A 25,258-nucleotide genomic window follows, 5' to 3' on the forward strand; every position below is an offset into this window, starting at 1 on the left:
AAGACACATTTTGAAAGAGGAAAAAAGTCTGGGGTTGAAGCGTTAAAAAAATGTTTGGCTGGAGGCTACATCAGCTTCTACTAACACAACATATCCAAATCTACAGCAACAGCTGTTAGTGTCAGTGTGGTGTTATCTGTGTGTGCAACAGTGAATCCCATTTGTTTTTTAAGGAATCTTCCAGTGCTGATTATACATGTTTGATGATCATTAATACATTACATGTCGAAAATAGATATCATTGGCCACGATGAGGCTGCAGCACCGCTTGTTGGCCTTGTTTGGTCGGAAAAAAAGCATTTTCTTCTAACATAATAAATCAATTTTAGAGCTTAAATAATGAACAACTTTGTCATTCAGGAGCCTTCTCATTTCTCACAGGATAACTCTGGACAAGCATACTGCTTATATTGGCACTCTTTCAACAACAAGGCCGGGATGTTTCTACCACATGACAAACGTTTTATAGGTTGGAGATTAAAGGGGGAATGCTTTAATTCGGCTACAGAGGGACCGATCTCAATGCAATTCATTAAACGACCATGTTGAAATATGCACCTTATTTTATCAGGAAAGCTTTTATGGTGCATAATATGTGGTCATTACATTGAAGTCCGAAAAAGGTTGGTTTATTGGTAAGCAAATAGCAAAATCTGTCCATTAAACAGAAATATTTGGTACCTTGAAGAAGTTTTACACTCTATTTCTTTAACATAGTTTTAAAAAGTCTGTTATACATCAGTGCAAATGGGTCATATGAATCACAATTATGTAAATATGACTTGTCCCATCTCGTAATAATTAATGCCCCTTGAAGAGAGGCGTGACAAAAGAGTCTGTCAACATTTATTTTATGATCATAATATAATACAAATGCATGTACTGTTCATTCTTATTAGACTTTAAAGGAGGGATTTAGGGGTAAATCATCATGACTGAGCTGTAGCTTTAAGGTCTGACAGTATTGAGGTTGTTAAAAATGCTCACATGCTCCTATTTCTTAAGCCAAATTAAAGACGTCACATTCTTTTGAAAGTAATAGATAATGGAGACGAAAGTAAATTAGATGAGTCAGCGTTTGGTTTTTATGTTCCTAGTCATGACAAGATCAATTGTATGTTTGAGTTAAAAAAAATGAATTTGAAAATTAAATAATGATAACAACATGTCAAACAAATGATTCTGCGTGACGTATGGACTTGAGATTCCTCTGACAGTGCTTTTCCATTCTAGAGGCTAATGCAAATGAATCTTCAGTGACGTCTTGAAGAAGATCTTGCAGGCAATCCTCAGGTCTGAGCGACACATCTGTTCCTCAGAGTGCAGCTGCTGCTGCCGCCTCTCATCAGGACCCAGAGGAGATGGCACCAGCTGCACTGGGATGATAAAACCTCTTTGTGATGATCATCTGCAACATGGACCTTCTGCTTTATACCAAGATGGGACAGTGAATTAAGTTTTCATGGCAAATAAACAATAATAAACAAAATATGTTGGCTTTGTGTTGCTATGTGTCTCATTGTTGTGTTTTCTCAGAGGTGTAGAGGAGAGGCAAAGGAGAAGACAATAGATTCTGAGGCATGAGCTAAAGTCATGCACACGGTTTCCTTGAAATGTTGATGTTTGTTTAGCTTGCCTGTGATATTGCAATTTAAACGTTGATATGTGGGAAATTAGGAGGCATTTTAACCGGGCTTTCAATACTTGGAAGCCATTTTAAAAATAATTAGTAAATAAGAGAAGTATAGATCTAAGATATGTAATTAAAATATGCAATACTAAAATTAAAATTAAAACTAAACGCAATGCATTCAAAATCAATGTCTTAAGGTAGAAAAGTGTTTTCAGCTGAATTAATATATATTGATATCAGCTAGTTTATGTCATTTTAAAATATCTATTTATTTTAGTTAGACCAAAGGAATCGGGCCGAGTGTTGGACTGTTTTTTTTTCAATTTTCTTTTCTAATTTTTCCATTTATTTTTCTCTCAGATGTTGGCCTGGGGTGAATTGGTTAGCGATGAGGGATGACTGCGGACCACCACCCAGAGCTCATGCCTCAGTTGGAGAGCAATGACGTGGAGCTGAAGTCATTCGATATCCAGAGGCAAAAGACGTGTACAGTATGTTTTATCAAGATATTTCCATTTTGATCAAGCCTGTTCCTCTTTTTTCAGTAAATTATCCTGCAGTTTGTCGAGAAAACTTTACTTTTTTTTATTTTAAAATGTAAATAATTATTCTGTATGAAATACAAAACACATTGTTATTATAAAGCAAACATTTCCATCTTGGATATTACATTACATTACATGCTACTTGTTAGATGCTTTTATCCAAAGCAACTTACATACTCAATACTGTGGGCAATCCCCACAGGAGCAATTTGGGGTGAAGTGTCTCAGGGACACAACGACATGCTGACTGCAGTGAGTTTTGAACCTGTGCTGCCCTGATCCGAACACCAACGCACTAGTCCACTGCGCCACACACCTCCCATTACATAATTACTCCTATTACATAACCAAATGAATACAAAAAACATTACTTATTTCCATATGATGAATCTTCGTTTGTTATGTGAGTTTCCATAGTGCCTGCCATATATTTAGTCTCTGCACACACTCGTCCACAGATCCTAACAGTGTTTATGATATGCAGAGAGAGATAGCTAATCTTATCACAAATCAAGCCCAGTAACTCCACAGGAACTCAACGGTCATAACTTCAGATGGTTACAATGTATATACTTTGGATGTACTCAGTATAACAAGAAGAATAAACTTAGTTTCAGTCACAATGCAACTATCTAGGCACATAAAGATCTTTAAAAGATACTTGCAGTTAATATTTTGTAATGTTGCATTTATGTGGTGGATTTAACAGCTGACATTTTTGAGCACTCAAAAATTGGTCCATCAATCTCATGAACACATTGTGTTTTCTTTTCCACAATTTAAAAATAAGTGTTGTTTCCCTAAATTTTACTTTTCAAAGAGGTGCTCTACAAAGCATCCACTTTGTCTGCATGCTCATAAGTGCTAACACTGCAAACCAGCCCTGTGCACTAGGCCTGTTAAGTGTGTTTATTCACATTTTACTTACAATTTGCTGCATTTAGACATTTGATGTCTGAATGTGTGTATGAGATGGGCCATTTCAGCTCCCAGTACTCCTAACAAACCCTTGATGATTTTATCCAGAGGCAATGTTAGAACAAAACACGACTGACCTAAACCTGACCCCTTTTTCAACTCTGCTTCCAGGCATGTGCTTTATTTTCCTCGGTAATATTGATGAATAACACTTAATAGACACATTAAGTGTAAGGGCGCTATAATGTGAGTCAGCAGGTCCTTTTGTTTACATATATTCACATAGATTACCAATAATTAATATACTCAGAAAATGGTCTCTCTTTTGGGAGAAAGGAGTTAGTTTATTTTGTGTTGTTGTTGTTATGTTTAAAGATTTGTTTAGGGTCATATTTGCTGCAATACATAATAGGAAAGCTCCCACTTTGACATGCATAAAGCATCTCTGACCCTGTGTCCGCCTGGCCTAGCACGCATGGCTGCCATGTAATATCCTGAGGCAAACAAGCAATACACATACAAATAGGGTTTAATGTATTACTTGTGACTCTTTGCACCCTCATTGCAGTCTTTATCCTTGAACAAAAAAATGAAGTTTTAAATACTATGCAAAAAGCGTAACGAAGACTAAAAAAATATAAAAAATGTGACGTATGTTTTGTAAATGTTGCATAAGACGGGTGACATGGGCACTGATGCTGGGATAATCAGATATAGTATGCCTGACTCAAGCCTAGTAAAGCAGAACCAGCATCAGAGACGCATATACTAATGTAAAACAGCATCAGTGCTTTATAGTGCACTCATTAGCAGTGACCAGTACAATACATTTGAGCATTATTACAGTTGTAGTGCCAGTAGGAGTTTTTTTTAAAGTTATATGTTTATTATGAATTTGTCCAGAATGCAAACTCAACCAATTCTCAATTTGAAATATTTAAAATTCAACAAGATATATACATTTCAGGGAAATATTTGTACTCCTTTAAATGAATAATGTTACCAGTGATATGTATTTCATTGTTATACAGTAAATTACATCAGCTGACTATAAAATGACTATAATAACCTCAACTGCAGCCAGCTACAACATTACAATTTAGATTGTAACGTCTCCAATTCACTACATCTCCTCTTTGTTTGTTTATTGCTCTATAAAGCAACTTTGGGTATCTAGAAAAGCGCTACATAAATTGAATGTATTACTATTATTATTATTATTAATTTTTATTTGTATTATTTGTATTATTATGTTACAAAGGCAGAGCCTATTATTTCTTCATAATGAGTTAACTTTTATACTTCATTGTTTCCAGCCCATTACACACAATTATGTTTAGTTATGTTTTTTGTTTATTTCAGATATAATGTAATTTTTCACATACTTTCACCTCTTCAAGACACAACAAATCATTATTCTGTAATAATCTGAGAAGGAAATAAATCACTTATAAAAGGTTTGGAACCACTGTTATCCTGCAAAATCTTCCAATTACGAGTTGCCATGAATGCACCACAAGTGGGCGGGGTCAGTGTTGACCAATAGAATGCAGCAGTCAGAGACACGTCGTACACTTCCTACAAACAGACATGTCTGCCCCCAGAGCGTAGAGAGATATCTTCTTGATTTTACAGAGCTGGATTCAACTCGAACAAAATGGTCAGTTTACAAATTTAAGCTGACAACTAATCGTTCATATTCCCTTCTGTTCATCTGTTCTTCTGCTTTTTTATTCTGTAATATATTTCTGTCAGCTGGCAGTGGCCCCTCGCTTCGTGGTTGGCAGTCAAACACTAACATGTTGTTAACTGTGTCAGCTAGTTCTCTCAGGTTATTTACTTCTCTTGATTTAACCTCAGGTTGTTACAGATTCCTCCGACTCAGACACTATCCTTCGTGTCAGAGGGCCGCTGGAGTTTAAATGCCAGCTGGACAGCACAGATGGTATGTTCATGGAGATTTTACTGCACTTTTTTTGAACGTAGTGGATCTCAAATTTGGATATAATAAGGGTTAATGTGATCCTAAGCAAAGTTTGAATAGCATCAATTCAGTCTCTGTCTTAATCACCTGCTGTTGCTGTGTCCTTCCCCACTGCTGTATCATTTGTCTCCAAGTCTCCACAACCCAATATGTAACTTTCAGAGCACAACAAGCAGGACCACAACCATGCCTTTAAATAATATATATGTAAATGTAGAAGATGTTAAATATACCTGAAACAAAACCACAAACTTTCCTGTCCTCAGTGGTTTCTATGGCCCTGTTACATACAGGTTGTATTTTTTGTAATATGGTGGAGGCAATTCACTAGAACTGATATTATACCAAGTAAAAATGTTGAGGGTAAGATTCTAATGGTGCTTATAAGATAAAGATAAATAAACTTTCAAAAAATATGATCTCACACAAAGCTTTACATTTGTTTTAAAATAAACAAAAGGATATAACCCATATATAAAAATACATATGGCAAGAAGAATATTAAATTACCAGCAAAGTGGAATGTATGAACCGTGTAGTATTTGGAAAAGGCTAATATTTTCTCTGTAATTCTTCTTTCAGCACTGCTCATTCAGAAAGTCATCTCGAGAACATTTGCGACGCTTCACTCTCAGGTGAAATCTGAATCCTGTGTCCTGACAGTCTGCGACAGTTCTCTTATTATTTGGCCAAACAAAGGGGTATATATCACACCTGAAGAAATAACTCCGAACACACTATGTGAAGATATACATCAATGGATTCAGTAAGTTAGTTTAAAAAAAAAGAAAAACAATTCGTTCTTATCTGAAAATGTTTTTTTATTTGGCTGAATTGTGGTTTAATGTTTTTATTTATTTCAGGACTGATGAACAAGAGAGTGCTGGGAAGAGATCCTCTAAAAAGAAAAACAAAAAAAGTTCAGCAGCGGTATGAATTGTAACTGTTTAGTTTATGAAGCTAGTTAGGAGTTGTATTTTGCAGCATGCTGTAAACTGTGCTAATGGGGGGGAAACCGTGACTCCCTCTTGACTATTCTCCCCATGCTAACCACCATATTAGCAATATTTTGTAGATATGAATATATTTTGTTTTTCTCCCAATTAATTTGACTATTGGACGGTTTGTTAAATGCATGGAAAAGTGCCTTGTCACAGTTTGCAGAAATACTTGCATACAAATAATTGATAATGAAGATATTTGCTGATACATTTTTTGTAGGTAATTCAACTATGCCTTACTTGTATGGTGTCTGTGTGTGCTTGAATGTAACTTCAACCTTATCATTCAGAGTGTCATTAACCTTCGCCTGATGATGGAGGCGACAAAGACAGGCCCTCTTTCAGCACCAATCCTCAGGAGAACACTGCAGAAATCCCACTTCCTGTCTACAATTCTTCCCATGGACTGTGTGGTCCGTACCACCTGCAGCGACACAATCAAAGAGTATGCATTATTTCAAAAGCATTTGATTTGATATCAGTTAAAACATTCTAAAACAGTCAGACACTTGACACACCATGAATAGTTTTGCCCACTGTTAACGTTTCTTTCTGTGTTGCAGTGCCTTTGAGCGCCTGTTGGAGGCGCTGACTCATCAGCTGTGTGAGATGGAGAAAGTGACCCTGCAACACATGAAGGGGGCCACACTGCTGGTACCTGAGCCGCTCCACTTCCTCCTTCCAGAACCCAAAGGACTGGTGACTGTGGTTTACCCTGCAGGAGTGCCTGACAGCCAACTAGAGAAACATCGTAAGGTAAGACTGAGATTCTCTCAAATCATAACAAACAGGCTACATGTTGTTTCCCTGACTTGTTATAATCTTAACCCCTCTAGCATAGGGCTGCAATTTAGAGTGTTTTTCATTGGACACTATCTCTGTCATAATAGGAACTGCATCAGCAGTTTGAGCTACCAGATGACAGGCCTTATTTTAGGAGAGTGAATGCCTTCCACTTTTCCAATGAGCACTACAAAGATGGCTACCTCCGAAATCCTCATATGGCCCTCACACATCCCACGCTGGAGAACGGAAAGGTGAGGCACATTACAAATTAAAATCTGTTATATTCTAATTCCCCTTTAGAAGATATTGAAACATACTTTTTATTTTGTGTGTGTGTTTCCTCAAGGTGTACTTGGTGCAGGGGATCTACAGCTATCACCACTACATGCAGGATCATATGGATGACAACGGCTGGGGCTGCGCTTATCGCTCGCTGCAGACTATCTGCTCCTGGTTCACGCAGCAAGGCTACGTAGAGCGAGCCGTGCCCACCCACAGGGAAATCCAACAGGTACAGTAGTGGGGCTTTTACATATCACACAAAATATTAGAAATGTCCGAAATGGCTGCTCTTGATTGGCTTTCAACTTTCCAGACTTTAGTGGATGTTGGAGACAAACAGGGCTCCTTCGTTGGATCACGGCAGTGGATCGGCTCCATTGAGGTTCAGCTTGTTCTGAACCAGCTGCTGGAGGTCACCTCAAAGATCATGTTTGTGAGGTGTGTTGTGTGAATCCTATGGATAACCCATTGTATGAGGATGTACTTTATTCAACACGACTTGGACTCATCTGATGATAAATGTTTGTACTCTTTAGTCAAGGCTCTGAGTTGGCATCCAAGGGCAGAGAACTGGCCAACCACTTCCTGACTGAAGGGACTCCCATCATGATCGGTAAGCTGGATATCTGAAACATTTCAAAACTTTACATAAACTGATCATGAAAAACTGAAACCATAAAATACTTGTGTATATATTTCCATATACAGGCAGATAATTTCATCTTTAGCAATATTAACACTGACTCTTTAGCAACATAGAGTTTATAGCTGGTCAAAAAAGTAATAATTGAACCTAAAATTGTGGTTGCTAGTGGAGCCTCGCAGATGGGGGTGCTGCAGTCCCCTCAGCACCCCCTCCTTCCCGCATCCATTCGCGATGTCTCGCTGTCTCGCAGACCCCACGCAGCAAGCAGGAAATGAACCCAGCTCACACTGTCCGCTCCTCGCAGCAGCGAGCCACGCAACGTCCCGCCAACACAGCACCCAGACCCCACGCAGCATTCTTATCTGTTTGTCATTACTGGACTCATCAGAGCACAGTGGTCTCAAAGGGAGGGGGGGGCAGGAGCTCCAACAAGCTGTTTAGGACAGAGTGAATACACATACTATACAGAGATGCTGTATGAGAAACCAATGTGAGTTTGGAAAATTGCACAATATAAATATATTCTAGTAGACCTCAACCAGGGCTCTCGACTAACTTTTTTCACCATCCTCCCGGAACCGTCCCGAAATACAATCTAAGCCGTCCCGAAATTAATGTGGACCGTCCCGAATTTAAAATATTAGTTTTTCTACATTATCATTAGTTAAAATCATTCAAAGTGACCTTTAACATAAATAAAACATCATACAAATCATTAGATGATAATTCATCACATTTTTACTTGAGTAAATCAGTCAATCACATGAACAAAGGCCAAATATATTTAAACAAACACACAAACGAGAAAATTACTCAACACAACACTCTGTCCTGAAGACAGAACCCAGAGTAACCACTAACCAGTCTGTAACACAGTCAGGAGACCTTTACAAACTGCCCCGCCCCCTCGCACACAGACCGGAGAGAGAGATCTCGTCTCGATTGGAAAGCTTGAAAATACATCATAGACGCATGTTGTAGTCTTATTGCATATTAGAAACGGAGTTGGCTAAACTAAAACTGCGATATAATGTTTATGTAGCAATAATACATATGACATATATATTTTAAATGTCTCCAGTACCGATAAAAAGTCAGATAACGTCGGAGCTTAACGTTACCACTGTCTTTAATAATTCCGGCCCGGGCGGAGCCCGTTTAATACCGGGGCTCGGTACCCATCCCTACATGGGGAGAGGCGCAGCATATTGCTAAGGACTAAATACGATGGAGGGTTCTCATCTCAGCCTTATTACCCATAGGGGATAAAGAGGAGTAAGTAAATAAAGAGGCCGGCGCTCCAGGGTCTGGTTCTGCTGTGCGTTTTTGTGATGTAACGGTAAAACATTTCAGAATTCCTCCACGGGATACCATTGTCATTGTACATCAATCAACCTGCGAAATACACATAATCAGTACATACTGTAGCTAGACCCGCGAATTCGCGGGCACAGCCAGCGGCACAGCTGTAGCTACGTCCCAAATTCGTCCCAAAATTATTTTTTATCCTCCCCGACACTATTTTTTTCGACGACGGGACGTCCTTAAGCTCGAGCCCTGACCTCAACAATGAAATTATGATCAGTAGAAATGGCCTTGACATGGGACCTTTAAGCAACATTTTATTGTCTGATCTTGTTGTTCATGAGATCATTGCAATGTATTTTTTCACATTATTGTTCCTGTCTTGCAGGAGGGGGAGTGTTAGCTCACACTATTCTAGGTGTGGCATGGAGTGAGACCACTGGACAGATCCGCTATCTTATCCTTGATCCCCATTACACAGGAGCGGAGGACTTACAGGTTATCACAGACAAGGTAACTGTTACAAGCATCTGCACTGGCTGCATTCCTCTCTGTCAAGTACACATTTTCACATAATGTGCTGTATTGATTTTTGGTATCTTATCTTTCCCAGGGCTGGTGTGGCTGGAAAGGACCAGATTTTTGGGACCAAACTGCTTATTATAATCTGTGTCTGCCTCAGAGGCCAAAAGTCATCTGAGCTGTCATAGCCTTTCATACGGGCATCATCTAACATTGGTAAAGCATCTGTGAAACTTTAGAGTGACACTATTATCTGCTACTTTTACAGAAATGTTTCCAGCTTTGCAAGTCACTTCTGTAATGATGTTAAATTGTAATGTAATTCATTTGAATAGCTTTGGTCATATCCTACATAAAGTATTGTCTTAACACGAATGGAAGAACTAAAGATGGATGTAATTTCGTATTGAAACAACAAATTGATTTATTTAATGTAATCTACTTTCTGTACTTGCCATTATAGGAAAAAGGCTAGGCAAATATGAATACCAGATAGGGTCATTAAATCCGGTATACAATTCATCAAAATCAACAAAGTTTGATCCTTTCTTACCAGTGCATAAAACAGTAGAGAAATGACTGATTTTATAAATTATTTAAATGTACATAACATTTTGTCATCAGTTGTTCTTAATTCCTTATTTATTTGTTTCTAAGTAAAACAAGAGATGATCAAAATGTGATTCTAGCTTCACATTTGATACCTTGAAGATTCTCTATTTTACTTTTGAATTGTATAGACATAAGATAATAGTTATTTGTCAGCCCTATTACAGACAACCAAAACAAATAAAAAACAAATATCTGTTTTTCTATTGACACCTAAATTGAAGGATTATTGTTTTGTATTAATTAGTGAAATAAATAAAATATCTTTGCTAGTGAATATATTGCAGTGAAATTACACTAATCCTCATTTAGCTGAGGACCTTCTGGAAACATTAAGGGACCCCCGGGCGCCCTTGGTCTTATTCTAAGAACAACTTGAGTAGAGAAGAAGCTGTGCCTGAATGCAGCATGTCTGACACAGCCCATTATTAGAAAACAATCAGTCCCTGTAATTGAGTTTTCATAACCAGCCAGTTGTCAGAGTCAAATGGATGCTTTCCTCTTCTCAACAGTACATAATAAAATGTTGAATTTTCTTTAAAATCTGTTGAGCGTAGACCAGACAGTTCATTTTTCAGAGACGTATTGTCACTCTTTGTGATTTCTTCTCCATTGGCTGATTGTAGTACGGGACGCCACAGAATGAACCCCCATTCAATTCCCATCTCTACCCATCCTGCATAGGCATGTAAATTCTATGACAGTGACCAGACACAGGTTTATACGATAGATTCACCCAAGTCCTATTGTGCTAGGATATTGGAATTTCATTAGTGTGTGTCACTTCTAGCTCTAACAATGTTATTAAGAGAAAACCCGTGACAAATTATAATGTCAGGGGACGCGCCTTCAGATAATCCCCTTTCTTGTTAATGGGTATGCACTAGGGGGAGCAGTTACTTTGGCATAATAGATTTCCAAGGAAAAACTAGATGACCTCTTGTCTGTTCCACTACTTGTTCTGATTCTAGATATGTTTCAATAGTTTAAACCTTTAGATGACAGAGAAATCACTGCTGTGTTTTTCTTTTCTTAATGTGGTTACTCCTTAATATAGTGTCCTCTGTATACTGTGCTTTCGAGTTGCTTAGTTTACCAGATACTTTTGAATTTATACCTTTAGACTTTGTATTGCCAAGTAGACTTAAACAAATGTTTTGTCTTGGTGGTTTGGTAAATAAAAAATAATCAGCTAAATTAAAGAAACATAAATATAGTCTAGAACATTGTACAGTAAAAATATGAAAGAAAAATGGTATATATAAATTAGCGTTTGGATATCATTACAAAGAAAACTGTACTGGTTTATATAGAGTGTATATAGAATTTAATAAAAAGAAAACAAGTTTGAAACATACATTTTCAGGCGTTTCACCAGTAAAAACAAACAAACAAAAGTATTTAAAGGTAAACTCCCAAAAAAAGAGTTGTCTTCTCATCTGTGTTGAAAGGAGTACAGCATACATTTAATGCATTTCCTAGTCTTTATACCAATAAAAACATTATTCCAACCAAATACAGAAGCAAGTTTAATAATTATGCCCAGTGTGATTCATTCCATCATACTTTTCTATATTTAAAAAAAAATAAAGGAACTCAAATCTCTCTGTGTGAGAAATCTCTTTAAAATAGACTACCTTTTTTGTTTTTTTCTCCTTTATTTATTCAAGAGGATATATGAACATGATATATATTGTAAACGAACAATTCAAACCAGGGACAGACCTATAAAGTAATACAAATTACATAAAAGAAAGAAAGAAACCTTTTTAAAACCCTCCTGGAGACCGCTGCACGAGAGAGCAGTCGTTGCCAGGAAGTGACGTTACCTGGTTACTAGGCACCATGTCCCGCTGACAGCAGCCAGCTGAAGCACGCTAACGAAGATTTGTTTTTAATGCGGTTTTGCGTTTAATTCGTTTGTCTCCTGATCTTTGTACACCCTCTCTAACGAGGTTAATGCAACTGTAACACGAACCACTTTTTACCGGGCGACCCTTTATCAGGTAAGATGCGGTTTGTCATACAGCTAAAGGTAGCTAACACGTATACTATCCATAGTTTGACAATAGCTACATAAATTAGCATCACACTTGGAACATGTTGCAGGTTTAAAACATGCGTTTCCATGGTGCATAATAGATTTACGGTGTAAAGTGTAGTTTGTTACAGTACCTTAACCTCAGTCTTTCTCCAAAAATGCTACACCATGCAAGTAACATGCACATGTTTTAGTTTTAGCTACAACCTTAACTACTAGTCGTGAGTAGTATTCTTTTTTAAATGTTTGCTGAATCTTTAATGCATCTTTTAGAGTTGTTTGTTCTGAGATGTATTAATCCTACATCCATTGTTTTGCATTTATGGTTTGTCAATATGAAATGTTTTGAAACCTGCTATATAGATAGATATATTGTATATTGTATAATCCAATATAACAAATAGCATCAAGTCTGAATTGCCTTTTTTCTAATGTTAGTTTAATTTATTATTGTATTTATTGGTCAAGGGCTACATACAACAGCATAAGGAGGGGAGATGCATTGTACCAGATTTAGCAACTAGCTCCTTGCCAGTCCCTTAGCAGCTTGAAACGTAGACAACAAATACAATGCAATACATTAAATACTAACATCATGCACTACCTTACAGGTTCAGTTTGTTGGGGAGGACTGCCATGTTGAGCCCCGGTGAACTAGAAGGTGAAGTGGACCATTCGTTTTTCGACAGTGATGGTGAAGATACTAGTGCCAGCAAAGATGGAGGGGAAAAGTTGGAGAAAGGCGGGAAGGCTGAAAAGGAGGTCCCACCAGCACACGAGAGGCTACAACCAAAACCAATTGAAAATACAAAAGGCAGCTCTCATTTAAAGGGAGAAGATAAAAGCATGGAACCCAGCATACCATTGGATAAAGTACTCAATGATGGCAGTACGCCCTCAAAAAGGCGTACATCCCCTACTTTCAGTGAAAGCAGTGCAGGTGCAGACTCAGAGAGCTCCTCTAGAAGTAGCAGTAGGAGAAGCAGTCCAGATTCACGCACCCTTCCCAGGCCCAACAAAACACCTGCAGTAGGTAAGACCAGAGGGGGCTCAGCAGGATCTCGGCGTGTTCCTATTGGCCGTACAGAGGAGTCAGAGGGTACAGTGACAAATGTTAGCCGCCTCTCCTCTCCTGACACCAGCCCTCTCCAGTCGCTGGACCTGAATCACACAGAGGGAAGCCTTAAAGAGCAGCGGAAGGAGAAGAGGGTGCCCTCCAGTGGCCTGAGCGACATGCATCAGGAGGAGGACTCAGACCAGGATGTGGACGAGTGTGAGTAAACATGTTTGCTGTGCTCTTTAACACTGCTCAGGCTTTTTTTGTTTGTATTTCCCTTTTTTAAATTAAGCAATATCTACCTACCTCAAGGGCAAAAACTAACAATTAGTTGTTTGGCCCATAACATTTTAGAAAATAGAAAGAAATGTTCATCCCAGTTTCAAAGAGTCCAATGTGTTATCTTTAAATATCTTGTTTGGCATTGCAAGATCGAAAGATTCTCAGTTTAATATGCTTTAAAACAGAGAAACTCAGGAAAGCGTTCATTTGAGAGGCTTAAAACCACATTATCTGACATTTTTGCAAGAAAAAAAGCTATTAAAATTACTTTAATGACAAGTGACAAATGACAAAGTACTTAAATAACACTTCTAGTGACACCTTATTGCTAGTAAGCGCCTTAGTGTGGACAGGATTTTGATAAAATATCATAAAAATAAGTGAATAATGTTTCTCAAGTAGTTTGATTCAAATAAGTGTAAAAGACCAAAGAGGTGAACTATGTCAGACTATGTATAACATTGTTGCTACTCTCAGATTTGGTAACTTTACTTCTTATTTATAACATAACAGAAATAGTTTTATACTTAACATCAACAGACTATATTTCCTCACACCTAACATCTGGAATAATTTGCACTAAGCATGTTTAGTATTATACTGTATTACCTGTTATAATACTTTAATCATTAGACATTTTGAAATGTTGTTTCAGTTATTCAAAATGTCTATACAAGTATACATCATCATCGACGGCTTCCCCATACCATTCGCTGCCCAAGTGAAAAGCCTCGGTGTCATTCTGGCTCCTTCTCATTCGCACCACACATAAAAAACATCACCCGCACCGCCTTCTTTCATCTTCGGAACATCTCCAGACTCCGCTCATCTCTGTCCCAACCCAGCACTGAAATCCTGGTCCACTCATTCGTCACATCCCGGATTGATTACTGCAATGCACTTCTGACTGGCCTTCCCATCAAACTCCTCAATAGACTGCAAATAATCCAGAACTCTGCTGCCCGGATCATCACCCGCACCAACTCATCCGACCACATCACCCCCATTCTCACTCAGCTACACTGGCTTCCTGTACGCTACCGTATTGACTACAAAAACCTTCTACTCTCTTATAAAGCTCTCCATAACCTTGCCCCCATCTACATCACCGACCTCCTTCAGGAGTACACCCCCTCCCGCACCCTCCGCTCTTCGTCCATAGGACTTCTCACCGTCCCAAGCCTCAAAACCATGGGTGCTCGAGCTTTCAGCTGCTCGGCTCCCAGACTCTGGAACTCCCTGCCACTACACATCCGACAGTCTGATTCCATAACAACATTCAAAACCCAACTCAAAACCCACCTGTTCAAACTGGCATTTTCTTTATAATCTGTACCCTGTGTCCTTTTGTGTCCTTCTATAGTCCATTTCCTGTTGTTTGTCTTGTCTTACCCCGGCTGATACTTCACTAAATCCACTGTTTTAATTGTTCCCTATATTGCCCCTATGCCCTGTAAGGTGTCCTTGGGTGTTATGAAAGGCGCCCCCCAAAATAAATGTATTATTATTATTATTATACAACCCTTTGAATTATGCTATAGAAATGTGGCTTTTCTTTTTAAGTTTGTAGATTCCGTTTTTCAGTGTAGTTTATTTGTAACCCATCGCACCTGGTTCACCTTTGATTAACATCTATTAAAACATTACATAAAGCAAAACATTGAATAAAACGTTTTAAAATGCAGATTAAGAAACTGTAACGGTTGTTCTTTTCATTGATCAGGCTCCCTCAGGACAGAGAGCCATCTTGAAGGTGAACTGGTCTTCCACCATCCTGGACGGAGAAACAGGAAGAACTACTCATTCAGCAATGATGAGGCTCAACGTATAGAACGGGAGAACCATCGTCTTCTTCGGGAGATCTCGCGCCATTCTCCAGCACCAAGACCAGGAAGCAGCGCGAGGAAGAAAGCCCATCCGGCCAGCAAGTCGGCGTTTATCCGACTCTCTCACAGCGCACTGAACAGGCAGCGGGAACAGCAGCGCATCGAGAGGGACAACCTGGTGAGTTCTGCTTCTGGGGGTCAATACTCATTTCAATATTTACAATAACACTAAACCCTAAACATTAGTTTAAATGGCAAGGCAAGCTTCTTCTTTTTTGCTTTTCAAGATAAATTATTCAGTGCTCTTTAAAGTAAAGTTTTGAAAGAAGGTTCTCTTTAGGTCGGTGGTTTTATTATCTGTAGATCAGTGTTGTTGACGTTTACCTCATGCTCATAATGTTACAACATCTATGTAATGAGATATACATCATCATTTGGTTTATCAGATTCTCCTGTTCCGGGTAAGTAGCACGAAATGTTTTAAAGTTCATTACAACCTCATTCGCTGTATACACTCTTGCTTTTGCCTTGAGCAGTGTGAATACAAAAAGTGAAAACGAATCATGTGGTGAATTAAAACAATTCTGAAATAAAAATGTAAAATGCTTTAGTATCTGTTGGTAGGTTACATTGGCAAAAATCCAGATTTCTCATTTAAAACATACCGTCTGTCCAAAGTGGCTGAAATGAGCAAAGCTGCTGTTGGCTCTGTTCTCAACTGTTCATTCATTGCTGTCAATAAGAACATACTGCGGTTCATTTCTTAAATGATCTATTGTTAATTTCCATAACACCCCACAATTAATCTATTACAGCATCTTTACACATTTTGTAAGACTCAACTCAGTACATTTTATTTTGAATGAATTCTTTCACAGTACTGTACATGATGCACTAATTGAAAAGCAGAAAGGAAAACCTTTAGAATCTGCAGGTTAAAGTTCAAGTCATTATTCACAAGCATAACATTGAGTACCATATTGTTGTAAGTGGATGTCTGTTACATCATTATTTTAATGCATACTCTTCTCCTGAAGTTTATATTATCTTAAAGATTGTAGTTAGTTAGGGTGAGTTAGTGCCGGAGTAAGAGTGCCACCCCCCTGAAAGAAGACACTGATGGACTGGGACAGATGGCAGCAGGTGGCAGGCCGGCCGGCAGCGCCTCACACTGACATTAAAAGACGGTTCAGCCTCTGCAGCTTTGGCCTTTCACTACACAGTGCGCTCTCACCCCATAAATGACCTGCTTAACCACATTGTGATAGAAGCAAACCAGCTGCAGTGTTCAGATCATTCTGAGAATTATAATTGACATCAAGCACGGCGTTATCGTCTGCTCTGACAAGTGTAGGCAGAACACTAGCATTATTTTCTCCACTTGTGGTTCATGCTATTATTATTATTATTATTATTATTATTATTATTATTAGTTTGAGATCTCCCATATTGCTGAGTGATGTTTTATCAGGGAATGTGCTCCAGTCATCTTCAGGACAGACTGTTCTTTCCCTTGCGTCTATGTCTCAACGTTGTCAGAAGTGCTTTTCGCCTTCTCTATTCTTAGAGCGAAGTAACTAAATCTGCACTGTATTAAGTGTATCCACCCTACCCCACACATCAAGTAAGAGAAGTAAGTGGTTCAAGTTTGTTCAAATTCACAATATATCCTCAAACAAGTGATTGATTTAGTGACCAGTCTGTCTTCACTTTTGCATTTGTATCACCTCAGGTGGACTTTGTAAACTTTGTTAGCTTTGTTAGCTTTGTTGCTTCATGGGGAATTTTTGCTGACTGAGAGATTTCTGCACAGCATGCACGTGGGAGGGTGACTGCACGTATGACATTCAGCCATTTGCCTACACTGTTCTGCATCATGCTGTTTGATTGTGTTTGCTGTGAAGTACCAGATCTTTTTCTATGATCATATCATGCTTGGGATATGCAAAATAAATAAACCCTTCATAAATGTGTTTGAAGTCCTGTTTGTTAAAAGACAAAACAAATGTGAGTAGATTTGGGCAAATATATCAAATGCTATAAAATGTTTTATCATTCACATAAAACTCCTGCTGCGTTTTATGCATTTGTTCGAACAAAATACTTAAGAGGGTCTCTTCATCCTTTTTTAATTATACAAAATCTAATTGTGTTTAATTATGTATAATAAAGCACTTCACAGTAATTAATACATTCACACAATGTTGACAATATTGCTTACTGCACATATTTTATATTCTATAACTTGTTGTATTCTATTTCAATATAAATTACTGCTTTATTGTATTGCTATCTTACTATATTTGTATTACAGTGTTCTTAATATAGTTCACTATCTGTGTTCTTTTTTACATTTTAGTTTTTTAATTTGTATGTATGCACCACGACACCTAGTCAAATTCCTCGTACGTGTGAACCTACCTGGCAATAAACCCGTTTCTGATTCTGATTCCTTACAAAAACGAAACCACATTTACACATGCTGAAATCTTTCCAAAGTGAACCTGTCTGATATCCTGAAGTACCAACGTTAAACCTAATTGTTTTACCAGTTTGCCAAGATAATGACAATGTACTGCATGTATGAATCACCAGGTAACTAATGTCATTGTGTTTTGGTTCAGGCTTTCCTGAAGAGGCTGCAGACCGCCAAGCCGACACCTGGCCTGAAACGCTCAGAACAACTGCAGGACTTCCAGCGACAAGCCGCATACTTGGGAGCTTCATCATACCCAATGTGTACGTCCACACACAAGAAAGAGAAGTCTCCCAGCAAGACGCCCTCAGGTAGCTAATGTTGGTCCAGATCTGCCTTTTACTACTTTTAAAAATGATATGTTAGATACCTTAAACAGGATAAGAACATGGTGATTGAGTACCTGCTCATACAAGGTCCGCAAACTGATATGAAACAGTTTAAATAACAAGGACGTGCCTTATTGGCCATATTAGGACTATCCATCTCACAGTATCTAGGACTAAAACACGAGGGCTAGGAGATGTTTTTATCACTTAAAGACAGACACACTCGTGAGGAAGCTGCAAACCATAAGCACACCTTTGCTGCCACTGAGTGTTTTAATCCCACAAGAGCAGTTTGACACCAGCAGGAGTGGTTTTGTAGCAGCCTGCTGGCGTATGCATGTGATGATCTAATCAAGGTAAACAAAGAGGATCAGCATGTGGCACTGCGCTGCGAGGCTTCTCCTAGAATGAAAGCTGCAGATGTATGGCGCATGTCCGTGCTGCTGCCTTCAGATAGCTGCAGAGATTTAATTAACAGAAGAAGAATTTCAGACATTAAAAAGCAGCTGACGAGTGACACTGGTAAGAATCACCCATTTATACATTATCTAATAACAGATGAATTGATAATGCTATTTTCATAGAAAACGTATTTGAGTATCTGTTAATACTTTTTCCTGTTTTTTCAAATTGTGTTAACATTAAATCCTTGTTGGGTTCATGTGTCCAACTTTAAATCATCATCAGCTTGCTTTCTTTACAGACTCTGATAAACATGTTTGTGCTTGTGCGTGTTTACCTGTACTGCAACCGATTGCTTTGGCCCTTTATGGATGAAATGATCAAATATCTGTTTTTCTCTACAGAAATTTGGACTCAAAATGTCTTCTGATTTCGTTATGAATCGGTAAATCTAAAATCTGAAAATATTGTTCTGTATTTCACAGTAGCTGGACCCAGGCCGGGCAGTTCGGTCCCCCACAGCTCCAGTGCAGCTTCCCCCTCACCTGACCCTGGTGATACTCCCGTACCCCTTACAAAGAGAACGAGTGCAGCCAAACCAGAACACAGCCATGATGAAAAATAAACTTGTTTTCCAGTGATTGATGATGCCATTTCATCTGTATTTCTTCCTTTCCCCCTTTTGTTCATATTTGTACAGTTTATAATGCACATAAGAATAATTAAATATTTATTTGAAATATCATTTGGTGTTATGTATATTGTGTGCCTTCAAAAACTAAGCTGGTTGATCGAGCAATTCGTTTTCAACTTTAAATTGGGGAATGATGGACCAAAACAATGATATTCTCTTGTTTCCTAAAACTTACCTGTACAAACTGATCCCATGTGGCAACATTGAAACAAACAATAGGTTTATAGATTGGTTGTTGATGAAACTACTCCAAATATTTCTGGGGTACTCTTGATGTTATAAAAAAGTTCTAAAAAAAATAATGCTGTGGTACAAACCTTTCAGGTGGTTAATATTGTTTTCTTCTGGTGATGTATGAGCATATGTTTGTGGATTTTGTTTTGATGATGGCTAAATTGTATTTAGCTGTTTTATTCTCAGGGATCTGTTATTATACATGATGGCATACTGTCATGGCTTATTGAGTCACAGGGCCATTGTTATTGTCATTAATTAAGGCTGTACTTGTTCTGCTATATGTCAAATGGCCTGCTCTGAAAGGTTCCTATTTAACTGATGGTGGGTTGCTGCAGAAACAGAACAAGCATCACAAATACTGGAATATTAGACTAATAAATCTTTATTATTAATAAAATATTAGGTGATGTTGAATTCATGGGTCAGAGGGGTCACAACATAACAACACATGGACCTCAGCAACTGAAACACTGGCTTCTGTCACACTGAAAGGCCGTCTGTGCCTTGCAGATGGGATATATACAGATTTCTGAGGAGGCATGTTAACCCAGGTCAACTGTTTACCTGTACATGCCTATACATTGTAATTCACCACAAGATGTTGTCACTCGATTACAAGAAATAAAACCTTAACAAAGTGAAGGGTTTCCTTGGGGACTGGGAGAAGTCTCTTATGTGTACTTCTTGATCTCATCGTACAGCACCAACACAAAGGCACCACCCATGCCTCTGATCACGTTGGACCAGGCTCCCTTGAAGAAGGCTTTGCCTCCCTCATCCTTCAGGATCTTCCTCCAGCAGTCCATTGTGCCCGTGTACATGATGTCAGCTGTGGAAATGGAGACATGGTAGTGAAACATAATGTGGGTGCATGCGTAAATTGCGCCACACTAACCATATCCATCTCTCTGAGAACATTGTTCTACATGCACGAGTGACACCTCACCTCCTTTGCGTCCAGACTGCATCATCATACGACGTCTGACGGTGTCGAGGGGGTATGAGATGATGCCAGCTACAGCGGTGACAGTCTGGGCGATCGCCCAGGTGACGACGATGTGCGTGTTCTTGGGATCTGGCAGCATACCTGTATGAGGGGAGATTAAAGTTACAAACTCGTCCCGAAATACACAATGTACACTCGTTAAAAACCTTATTTATGTGCGACTTCCGCACCTTTAGCTGTGTCAAAGCATCCGAAGTATGCGGCTCTGTAGATGATAATGCCCTGCACTGACACGTTGAATCCGAGGTAAAGTCCTTTGAAGCCATCGCTTTTGAAGACCTTGGTGAGGCAGTTTCCAAGACCGGTGAACTCTCTCCCAGCCGCGCCCTTGCCGATGTCGGCTGCGAGTCTTGTTCTGGCGAAGTCGAGAGGGTAGACGAAGCAGAGCGAAGTCGCGCCGGCGGCACCGCCAGATGCCAGATTCCCCGCGAAGTAGCGCCAGAACTGTGTTTTTTGATCCACACCACCAAGGAAGACCTTCTTGTACTTGTCTTTGAAGGCGAAGTTCAGGGCTTGGGTGGGGAAGTAACGGATGACGTTGGCCAGGTTGCCTCTCCAGAAGGAAATGAAACCTTGTTCCTGTGGGATCCTTCTGATACAGTCCATGATCCCCTTGTACTGCATATCTGCGGTAATCTGTTTGCTGGCATGCTGGACCTAAAGGAAAGACAATGAAAGCACATTAAAAAAAATCCCATTGAAAATCTGATTCATATCTCCTGTTCAAATGTGCCTAAAGGAACGTTGTCGCACTCCACTTTAACAACAGAATAAATAGTATTGTATTCCAATTAAAATACTTTATTGTATTCACATAATCTTAGTCGGCCAGGCTTTAATGTGTGTAGTTGTAGAAGCCTACATGAATGCATGCCCCTGTCATTTGAGAATCAGCTGTGTATTACATTACATAGTTCAAGTTAAATTTAGCAATACAATTTAAATAAATATTACTGAGCTCATCTTTTACATTAAAGTGATAATTACCCTAATAAACGCACCAATAGCTCATAAACTACTATTATGGCCATTTTATTTACACATTTTAGAAGTTGTCATTGGAATCATGGCACAGCAACGTTGCGAAGTATTGTGCGCATTCACACTGAGCCAGAGGCTCTCACGTGCCCCTTAACTTTACGCACCAGACCAGATTAAATTACAAAGTGCATAGTTGTGCTTAATTTCCATTCAAACTTTTCTAAATGTATATTTTTCGCGTTTGGTTTATCAGTAATGTCATATTTACGCACACTTTACGCACACAAGATTGAGGATGCGGGCATGCTTTGGGCATCTGTTGGTTAAATGATTTTACCTGCAGCAACAACTTGACTCTCTCAATGGGAGCAACGGCTGTTTTGGAGATGGCAGCGGCCACGCCACCGGCCAAAAAGTCCTTCATGAAACTTATCACAGCGTCCGACATGGTTGGATCTTTACTGGGCAGATATTAGACTGAAACTTCCTCGAGGTCCTCAAGGAAACCCAACGCCCCTCAAAGTGGACGAGGCCTCCTCATCTTCCCTTATATATGGGGGCCATTTATCGCGAGAATTTTGAGTGATGGATATGCATTAAGTCGAATAGTTGGACGAGGCTGAATACATTTCCGATGTTAAAGTTCAAGACGTGCGCCATGTTGCCGAAATCAAGAAATGGAAAATCTGGGGACGTTTAAAGGACACAATATGTGGAATTTGATTATTTTTAAAACATAAATGTATTAGTTATCTAATCGAATGCTAATTAAAGTAAAGTATTATATTGTAATTTCTGCTGGCAACATCTTTTTAATCTATCCAATCGTTTACTTGTGGGTCAAAAATAAAGAAATGATCTATATTTATCGTGTTCTTGAATGGAAATAAATATGGTGAACTGTTTACAGTCATCCTACAAAGTACAGACCATTTCTTGACATTAATTCCATTCATTTAGGTGGGATAAACCCTGACAAATACAGAGACATATGCACAGTGATTTCCTTTGTAATTATTTCCACACCAAAACATGCGTAATGTTTACTACAGACAATGCAAAAAATAAATTCCAATTTTATTAAAATAATGGGAATGTAACTTCAAAAACACCCTTTTGATTATGTTTCACAGTTCGGATGTATGGGGTAGTTCCCCAGAGAAAAATAAGGAAAGAAAGCATTAAATTAAATCTCCACCCTTACATTTATTTTAAATTAAAAAATTGTTTTCCCTCAACTCGACTCGACAGTTTTGCTGCACATTCATTTTGTGCACCTATTGAAAACAGGCGTGAACTCAGCATGATGTAAAGCAGGAGTCAAGAGCAGAAAAGACTACTTTCAAAATAAGGTGCCACTGCCACCAGTACTCCCCAAAAGCAACACAAGCCTTTAGCCCGTTTTGATTTGAAATATCGTAGCGGAAATCTAACTCTCAGTGACTTGACATGAGGGAGTTCATCAGTGCCCCGCCCCGTGCACGCACATCGGACACGAAAACGCAATATGATCCAAGGTCATAGGATCCAAAACGAAGCCAAGTTGACTGGAGACGCATTCGAAATAACACCTTCCTACAGGGGGTCGTCTCCAAAACTTCTTCATTAGTCACAAAACGTATGGCTTTCAATGAGCCATGGGCTAGAATAGTAGGCTACCTGACAAAAAGGAAAATAAATATTTAACTCAAGAAAGTCTCAAATACTTATTAAATTAAACTAAAATGACAATACAGTGTAATAACTGTTACTGAGGTTCCACAGCCTTTTGACTCTAACTGCCACTTAATGACCACTTGGGGGCGCTGCCTGACTGTGTTGATTCATAGGCAAACTGAGTTTCAAAATGTTTCTTAACAGCATAATATTGAACTAGTAGCAAGATAGATGAAACCTTAATAACAATGAAAATAATCAAAAAAAATAATTTTGAATTGTAAAAAATGATAGGTTACAAACATCTATCGATATATTTAAATGATGTAGACACCTGGTGTTGCTATCAGTCACTAACAAGCATAATCTCATTAATTATTTCGCAAAAATTATACTTTTTATTATTTTGCCAAGGGAGGGGGGTGGAATTAGATGGTGACCCTGTTGCTAACATGTTGGAGAAAAATTCTTACACATTTAATGTTAATGTTTTGCATGGATGTAAAATAGCATAAACTGGATAAACTAAAGGAAAATTGGGCTGATTTCTTATCTGGCGCCTTCTTTCCCTGCAGTTCTTCTCTCCCATCCCTGTGCTGCTGTGTTGTGCTTTTTAGTCAGGGAGGGGAGGCTGGGTCCCTAGAGCATCTCTCACATCCCCACAGCGAAATGTGGTACCCAGTGAAACAGGTGCTTTTCCTCATTTACTCCACACTCCATTCTCAACAATACAAATAATGCACCACTTTACTTGTTCCCCACGGGGAAGTATTCCTATTAAGCTCCCACCAGCCAGGTCAGAGGTCACACTCAGCTGCACCCTTGGAGCTGGTTAGGGATTTAGCATCTTGTTCACGTCAGCACTTCAGTCAGGCAGATGCTTGCTGACACAGGGGCTTGCACCTGCTTTTGGAGAGCAAAAACTTGTAGTTTGTTTTGAAGTTGCGAGGCACACAGACTTATCATTATCACATCTCTTTTTAATTCTAAGGTTTCTCAGAATCTTGTACATACTTTCAGTAGGCAAGTATCTAACAGTAAATCTTTGACTTTTTAAAGTCACATGAGACATCACACATTTATCAGGATTTTCTGATGACTTGTTTTATAAAATGTCTTCCTTATGAAATATCTCTTTATACTGCCCATATGTGAATTAATGTAAGTATTCAACTTGTAATGAGTTAATTTGATAAAATACTTGTCTGTGCTCTTTGTAGTTTCTCCAATACATTTGTTTTTTTATCATACAATATTTACTCTTTCTCAAATGGAAACTTGAGAATATAACAAAATATAAAGAAAAAAAAAGTCCCATATGCCAAACAAAACTAAAGAATAACAAAAATAACTTTCTAGCTGTTTTGAGCAATTTTTAAATGTGCAGGCGCGGGCATAAATGGGTTCAATTTAAATGTATTATTTAAACTTTTCTTTTGTTGGCTACATATAATTAAACAACTATTAAGTTCCTTTCCACAAACAAAACAAACTTTGACCAACTAGAAAGTTGCTTAAGGTTTGTAACATTAGACTGAGGGAGTTACAAGTTACATACAAGTTTTGAATCAGCAAATGTGCCTCTTGTATTATTTCCCCAAAAAAAATGTAAACTCAAAAACAGCTGCTTATCTATCATCAAAGAATATCTTATAGTCATTTGTATGCATTGAGGTGAATATTAACAGTAAGTTGGTCTACACATCAGAAAATGTACCTCTAATATTATATCTTAAAACAACAACAACAACTTAACTCCTTGTTTAGTGCTGTTGAAACTCTTTGTGTGCTTTTATTTAAATCTGATCTAGATTTGTGAAAAGTCGTTGCTCAGTAACCTTGGATCTCGGAGATTGAAGGAGGGGTCGTGGAGGGGGTGCAGGCTTGGATTTGCATTTTGAGTATGAAGAGCTGCAGGTGTCAGACAGTTAGACCCCCCCCCCACCCCACACATAAACATGCACACACGCATATGCAAAGCCGTTACGCACAGCTCCAACACCAATACAGTCACTGATTTTATCTGCTAAGAGGCAACTG

The 25,258-nt window shown here is 38.6% G+C and overlaps 3 protein-coding genes and 1 long non-coding RNA gene across 4 annotated transcripts; 2 read left to right on the forward strand and 2 right to left on the reverse strand.

The window, feature by feature from the left end:
* Nucleotides 1-882: 882 nt before the first annotated feature.
* LOC104949649 (uncharacterized) lies at nt 883-12,959 on the reverse strand. The gene is made up of 3 exons (XR_798824.1): nt 12,882-12,959; nt 6,384-6,505; nt 883-1,376 (listed from the first exon to the last, which is right to left on the reverse strand). It is a non-coding gene; the product is annotated as an uncharacterized lncRNA (long non-coding RNA).
* Nucleotides 4,650-11,886, forward strand: ufsp2 (ufm1-specific peptidase 2). The gene is made up of 12 exons (XM_010776039.1): nt 4,650-4,756; nt 4,957-5,041; nt 5,663-5,846; nt 5,944-6,010; nt 6,372-6,526; nt 6,645-6,837; nt 6,972-7,118; nt 7,214-7,378; nt 7,463-7,587; nt 7,686-7,762; nt 9,489-9,613; nt 9,714-11,886. Exons 1-12 carry the CDS (start codon nt 4,754-4,756, stop codon nt 9,798-9,800), a joined length of 1,413 nt encoding a protein of 470 aa, XP_010774341.1. The 5' UTR covers nt 4,650-4,753; the 3' UTR covers nt 9,801-11,886.
* On the forward strand, nt 12,020-20,090 carry cfap97 (cilia and flagella associated protein 97). Its single transcript, XM_010776038.1, has 5 exons — nt 12,020-12,237; nt 12,884-13,545; nt 15,335-15,615; nt 18,062-18,224; nt 19,130-20,090. Exons 2-5 carry the CDS (start codon nt 12,909-12,911, stop codon nt 19,267-19,269), a joined length of 1,221 nt encoding a protein of 406 aa, XP_010774340.1. The 5' UTR covers nt 12,020-12,237; nt 12,884-12,908; the 3' UTR covers nt 19,270-20,090.
* slc25a4 (solute carrier family 25 member 4) lies at nt 19,940-22,092 on the reverse strand. Its single transcript, XM_010776037.1, has 4 exons — nt 21,900-22,092; nt 20,752-21,238; nt 20,522-20,662; nt 19,940-20,404 (listed from the first exon to the last, which is right to left on the reverse strand). Exons 1-4 carry the CDS (start codon nt 22,008-22,010, stop codon nt 20,247-20,249), a joined length of 897 nt encoding a protein of 298 aa, XP_010774339.1. The 5' UTR covers nt 22,011-22,092; the 3' UTR covers nt 19,940-20,246.
* Between the last annotated feature and the right edge of the window lie 3,166 nt (nt 22,093-25,258).

The sequence above is a fragment of the Notothenia coriiceps genome, unplaced genomic scaffold (genome assembly GCF_000735185.1).
Source record: "Notothenia coriiceps isolate Sejong01 unplaced genomic scaffold, NC01 NC01_scaffold00016674, whole genome shotgun sequence".
In the NCBI taxonomy this organism is placed as follows: Eukaryota; Metazoa; Chordata; class Actinopteri; order Perciformes; family Nototheniidae; genus Notothenia; species Notothenia coriiceps.

Excerpts from the sequence above, each read along its gene's own strand:
- ufsp2 (XM_010776039.1), top strand. Across the intron at positions 7,119-7,213 it reads CCACGCTGGAGAACGGAAAG|GTGTACTTGGTGCAGGGGAT; the intron begins GTGAGGCACATT and ends TGTTTCCTCAAG. Across the intron at positions 7,763-9,488 it reads AGGGACTCCCATCATGATCG|GAGGGGGAGTGTTAGCTCAC; the intron begins GTAAGCTGGATA and ends CCTGTCTTGCAG.
- cfap97 (XM_010776038.1), top strand. The coding sequence starts at position 12,909 with ATGTTGAGCCCCGGTGAACTAGAAGGTGAAGTGGACCATTCGTTTTTC. Across the intron at positions 13,546-15,334 it reads AGACCAGGATGTGGACGAGT|GCTCCCTCAGGACAGAGAGC; the intron begins GTGAGTAAACAT and ends TTCATTGATCAG. Across the intron at positions 18,225-19,129 it reads TCCCAGCAAGACGCCCTCAG|TAGCTGGACCCAGGCCGGGC; the intron begins GTAGCTAATGTT and ends TGTATTTCACAG.
- slc25a4 (XM_010776037.1), bottom strand. The coding sequence starts at position 22,010 with ATGTCGGACGCTGTGATAAGTTTCATGAAGGACTTTTTGGCCGGTGGC. Across the intron at positions 20,663-20,751 it reads ATGCTTTGACACAGCTAAAG|GTATGCTGCCAGATCCCAAG; the intron begins GTGCGGAAGTCG and ends CCCCTCATACAG. Across the intron at positions 20,405-20,521 it reads GCAGTCTGGACGCAAAGGAG|CTGACATCATGTACACGGGC; the intron begins GTGAGGTGTCAC and ends CCATTTCCACAG.